This window comes from Macaca nemestrina, chromosome 9, assembly GCF_043159975.1.
Source record: "Macaca nemestrina isolate mMacNem1 chromosome 9, mMacNem.hap1, whole genome shotgun sequence".
Taxonomy (NCBI): Eukaryota; Metazoa; Chordata; class Mammalia; order Primates; family Cercopithecidae; genus Macaca; species Macaca nemestrina.
This window is the reverse complement of record NC_092133.1, coordinates 116259957-116265956: the sequence shown is the minus strand read 5'-3', so window position 1 is coordinate 116265956 and position 6000 is coordinate 116259957. Positions and strand designations below refer to the sequence as shown.

General features: G+C 42.1%; 1 protein-coding gene across 8 annotated transcripts in view; it reads right to left on the bottom strand.

The window, feature by feature from the left end:
• Positions 1-967: 967 nt before the first annotated feature.
• ODAD2 (outer dynein arm docking complex subunit 2) overlaps positions 968-6000 on the bottom strand; it is a 194232-nt gene continuing 189199 nt past the window's right edge. For all 8 annotated transcript variants that reach the window (XM_071070319.1, XM_071070320.1, XM_071070323.1 and 5 more), the window contains one exon: positions 968-1423. In XM_071070319.1, the coding sequence (XP_070926420.1) occupies positions 1303-1423 (121 nt within the window). In that variant the 3' untranslated portion in view covers positions 968-1302. The remainder of the gene's footprint in view (positions 1424-6000) is intronic.

Sequence of the window (6000 nt, the reverse complement as noted above, 5' to 3'; positions counted from 1 at the left end):
ATTTCAATTTTTAGTTTGCATTAATACCATGTTCTTGTTCTTCTCATTATCCTTTTTTAGAACCTCCTTTGAAAAGTCATGACAATGAATTAGTGTTTTATTAAACCTTAACATTCTCAGAAGGGCTTTATCTTTTTATCGGAGTATCTATCCCTCATATGATTTTCATCCTGTACAGGCTTTTCATTTCATACAAATAATTTACATTTAATTCAATTAAGTTTATGATCTTTAAATGATGACACACATATCCAGTATCTAATATTTTTCAATAAAACCTCCTTGATTGCTTTTTTAAAGCATTAACTGAGATTGTCAGTTTATGGTGCTGATGAATACAAAGCAATTTTTCTGGCAAGTGTTACAATACTAGGGACAGTGAGTTCCCAAACATTTCAGCACACCGAGCTTACATATGTGATTCTTCTAAGTGGGTTCTAATGTTTCTATAACCTGATAAAATGCCATTATTTTTTTGTAGCCACTTTTTAAAAAGTACTTTGTGTGCTGAAAACAAGTTCAGAAATTCAAAGCAATTTTATGTGAAGTCGTATTATCCTTACATCAGTATCAATTAATTTCTTTCAAGAAAATGTTGGTAAATCTCTGTGAGAAATAAAACATATAATTGTTTATGCTCTGTAAGTCCAAGTGTAAAACAACAAAACTCATTGCTTATGTTCTTGTGATTTGCATGATCTGGTACAGTGACAGTTACACGTTGTGCTTTCAGATGTTTGCTAGTATTTAGGAGAAATTTGGGATGACCTTAGGATGATCTCTGTAAGTCCAGCTGCTTGACGCTAAATTCTATTTAATAACAGTTTGTGAAATCAGCACATCTCCTCGGAACTCTCCCGTGGGTTGCAAGTGATCAAACAGACAAAGCCGTAATGACAGGACAGTTAGATTGGTTTAGCAGAAAGGGAGCTGTAGAGACGTTCATGAACAACCATGAAACTGCACATTGGGAGGGTCATATCCTTTATTACAATCACCACAAATACAAAAGCCTCACTGAACTCTATATATACTGTATACGTATATTCTCAAATTCTTAGAAACTTATCAGAGGTTTATTGGCTTTCCATCTTACTACATGTCATATCCCTAAAACATTAAATGGAAACAAAAGTCTCCAGGCAATTTTCAGATGAAAAACATTCTGTGCATTTTTGATTTATGCGTTTTCATTTCGACGGTTGAAAGGGTTTGCTTATAAATGTTTCCCAAGGTAGGCTTCCTGGCCATGGGAGTGACATGTCCTGTGTCATGTAGAATTTGATGGCTTGTAATGTCCATTTAAATTTCAAGTGTATCTGGCCTTCTCTGTAGCAAGAGCCAGCCTGCGGATATTGGATATACAACCAGCTGCAGCTTCCTGGAGATCCTGGTCAGGGGACCCAACCATATCCAGCAGAAGCTGTCACACACAAGGAGGAGGAGAAGAGACACAAGAATAAAAACATTAATCTAAAGACATAAAGTTAGGCTATGAAAATAATTTTCAGTAGTAAATATTTTTTAAAGCCTCCAAAAAAGCATAAGAAATTCCATTTAAGCAAATGTGAATATAAACAGTGCTTAATCAGATGCAGGAATTCCTCATGCACTTCTTACCTTTCTGGAGCTGAATTAGACTCCTTCCTCCCCACTTTCTCTGGGTATCTAACTGCTATTTTGAGGTTCTGCTTCTGAAATTTTTCTTGCATCCTTTCTGGCTTTTCCATCTCTCAGAACAAGCCAACAGCACACCATGCTTAGACTAGCAGGGCATCTGATGAGATTCATCTCTCTGAGTCCCAATCCACCTGATCATGTCATAACCTCATTATATCAGTCACTTAGTAGGGACTTTCAGTGACTTCCAGTGCCAACTAACTAGAGCGGATCTATTAACTGGTCCTTGAAGGGTTTGTGCACTCTGACCTCAATGCATTTCCAGCTACTCATCTTTCTCCTCTTCTCCAAGATCACACTCTCCTACTTCTCTTGACTTTATTGATGCTATCCCCCATCTAAAATGCCTTCCCATCCCCTTCTCTGGCTTGGTAAGTTTTACCCATCTTTCAAAACAGACCTAGCCAACTTTTCCACGAAGCCTCCAAGATTTCCATCAAACTAAATGCCATTTATTCCTCATCAGGCTCTCAGTAGCAGTTTACTCAAATGTCTGTCGCTATATGTATTTTTTCCTTTTCATAAGATAATTGGCTTAATGCTTTCTGTCCTTCTTTAGATTCTAAGTGCTTAAAAAATGTACAGTATCTAATGCATAGAAGACAAATGAATTAGAACATTTAATATCTAGAAATTATGATTCTAATTAATGGTCTTGGTAAAAGAGTTTTTAAAAGTAAATTTGAATCACATATTTTTCTACCCCATAGCATTTGAGTGCAAATGTAGATCATGCCAAAATATGAGGATGATTTGATAAGCAAAGAAATCTTATAAAGAAAAATACTGTGAGATGTTTTACATATACCAGGCTTAGGGTGTGGCTTTTACTCTATAGGTAACAAAAAGAAGTTATTTAAGCACTTTAATCAGGGGAGTGACAAGGTCATATTTGTATTTTAGAAAGGTAACATTTACAGCAAATTACAGAATATAGACTGTAGGGAAAAGAGGTGGAAGTACTGTATTACTTCATGTAGAGGTGACAGGATGGAATAAAAGGTAAGGATAGTGAGGAAGGAACATATTCAAGGGATATTTGGGATGAAATAACTTCAATAAATGGCCCCAGAACAACTGCTTCTCCAAATAGAAGAAAATTAAAACGGTAATCTGACATTACACATAAATATCAATTCCAGATGGATTAATGATGCTGTAGGACTCTCTTCTCAGTTCAGCTAAAGACAGGGTCCTTTTTACAAGGCCATGAAAAATTAGGCTCACAGACAATTTGAAGGGGGAGAAAAATGGAATTTATTGGGCAAAATGGGGGAAAGGGAAACAGGGACTCTCCGCAAAGCCAGAGTCCTTGTGGGTGTGCTTCCTGCCTCGCAGATTGAATCCCAGGTATCACCTGGGATGAGGAGGGCCAGGCTCCTGCCTGCTGCAAACATCACGTACTTCTGTGGCTCCACCTCAGTGCACATTCCTCCACCCCAGTGCCCATTTCTCCCAGTGTGCATTCCTCCACCCCAGTGCACATTTCTCCCAGTGTGCATTCCTCCACCCCAGTGCACATTCCTCCCAGTGCACACTCCTCCACCCCAGTGCACATTCCTCCCAGTGCGCATTCCTCCCAGTGAACATTCCTCCCAGTGTGCATTCCTCCACCCCAGTGCCCATTCCTCCCAGTGCACACTCCTCCACCCCAGTGCACATTCCTCCCAGTGCACACTCCTCCACCCCAGTGCACATTCCTCCCAGTGCACATTCCTCCCAGTGAACATTCCTCCCAGTGTGCATTCCTCCACCCCAGTGCACATTCCTCCCATTGTACATTCCTCCCAGTACACTTTCCTTCCAGTGCGCATTCCTCCCAGTGTGCATTCCTCCACCGCGGTGCACATTCCTCCACCCCGGTGCGCATTCCTCCACCCCGGTGCGCATTCCTCCCAGTGCGCATTTCTCCCAGTGCGCATTCCTCCACCCCAGTGCGCATTCCTCCCAGTGCGCATTCCTCCCAGTGCACATTCCTCCACCCCAGTGCGCATTCCTCCACCCCAGTGCGCATTCCTCCCAGTGCACATTCCTCCCAGTGCACATTCCTCCCAGTGCGCATTCCTCCACCCAGTGCACATTCCTCCACCCCGGTGCACATTCCTCTACCCCAGTGTGCATTCCTCCCAGTGCGCATTCCTCCCAGTGTGCATTCCTCCACCCAGTGCACATTCCTCCACCCCGGTACACATTCCTCTACCCCAGTGCGCATTCCTTCACCCCAGTGCGCATTCCTCCCAGTGTGCATTCCTCCCAGTGTGCATTCCTCCACTCAGTGCACATTCCTCCACCCCAGTGCACATTCCTCTACCCCGGTGCACATTCCTCCCAGTGCGCATTCCTCCACCCAGTGCACATTCCTCCACCCCGGTGCACATTCCTCTACCCCGGTGCGCATTCCTCCCAGTGTGCATTCCTCCACCCAGTGCACATTCCTCCACCCCGGTGCACATTCCTCCCAGTGCACAGGCTGTTTGAAGTTTCTCTGGGGACCCCTTTCCACCTGGCTGTCTCAGTGAGATTCAATAAGAAAGGGACAATGCAAAGCATTTAGAAGGTTGTATATGAGAATATCATGTTCAAATTGGGGGACTGAAGGATGTCTGTCCTCTCAGTTCCTTGACCTCCCATTGTCACTGATCTTCACACTTCAACCTTCCACCTTCAGGGTCTCACCTGGGCCCTGATTTTTCATCACTGTCAACAGTCTGACCTCCAAACTCTCTGACCACAATGTCTCCTCCCACAATTTGGCTATGCAACCATCTTACTTGTTTATTCTCATCATGATCTCTTGTCCATAGGCTCACATACTTTTTCTTTAACCGTCTTCTGTCTTTGCTTCCTCCATAACCGGCTTAGATTGCATAGTCCATCTTTTGGATCATTCTCTTATCAGTTTCTTAAACCTCCTTATAACATCCCTCCAGGAAAACCATTAACTGTCCATAAATCCAACTCTGTTCTTCCCTGTGCCTTCACCAATAACTGAGTCCTGTGGGAGACCATATGTCAACAAGGCAAATCAATCCACTATCAGTTCAACCTCAACTGGATTCTCATTCACTGCCCAGCAATAGAAATTTGTGTCCCTCTCATTAGGTTACTTTCCCTTTTCAATGCCTATTTTAAATCTTCCTTCTTCTTCAATCTCCAGTTCTTCCTTTTAACCACCACTTCCAGAAGATGACCAATAAAGTCTCCTTCATAAACTCAATAGAAGCCATTAGATAGAAACTACTCTACCTAAAACGGCAATCATGCCAGCATCTTAGCAGATCTTTTTATCCTACCTTCCAGTTATAATGGCTCTCTCCTATCCCAGGCCCACAGTCCACTTGTATTCTTCATTCATTCTTCTTCTTCTTAGGACATTTTACTACCAAATACTCCCTGTTTCTCTTCTACTTTAGCTTTCACCTCTTCCTTTCTAATGATTCCATTATCATTTAAACACATGTCTTACACATTAAAAATCAACAAAACAAAAAGACACCACTTTGACCTCATTTTCTTCCCTTCATAGCCAATTTCTTTAAAGAGTTGCTGTCTGGAATTCCTATCTCCAGTCTTAAATTCCATCCCACTCACTCCAGGCTGCTGTCTGCCTTCAGCTCTCCTCTGAAATGACCCTCTCAGAGGATGTCGGTAACTTCCTTCCATGTGGCTAAGAGTAGTGGACACTTAGGAGTTCTCATCTTATTTGACCCCTTAACAGCATTTGATATAACTGGCAACTTCCTCCTTCGCCGCCACTGGCTTTTTCTACCCCTACTCCCCGACTTTTCCTCGCATCCATTCATTCTCATCTTCTCAATCTTCATCCATGGCTCTTTGTTTCTCCCAAAAAAAATTGTTGGAGTTCATCAGAACAAATTCCTCTTCTGTTTTCATTCTGTTCTCCCTCCCTAGATGACATCTTTCACTACCTGAATTCAAATGGCATTCATATGGAACCATCTTCTAAATTTCTGTCTCCACCCCAGAACCTTCTTTGGATTGGAACACTTCATATCCAACACTTCTTAGCCATCTCCACTTGGAAGTCTCACAGCCACCTCAAGCTTAATAGATTCCAAATGAAATTTTTTACTTTTTCTATATAAACATGAATCTCTTTCCAAGTATTTTCCTGTATCCATAATAGATGTTATCACTTAGTTGTTCAAGACGGAAATCTGCGTGCCTCACACTCACTCCCACCCTCATTTCCCCTATGCTGCATCCAACCTATTATCATATTCTTGTGATTCAGCTGCCTACACATCTTTCAAAGTCATTCACTTCTCTTTATTGCTGTTGTCATTCACCCCAGTAAAG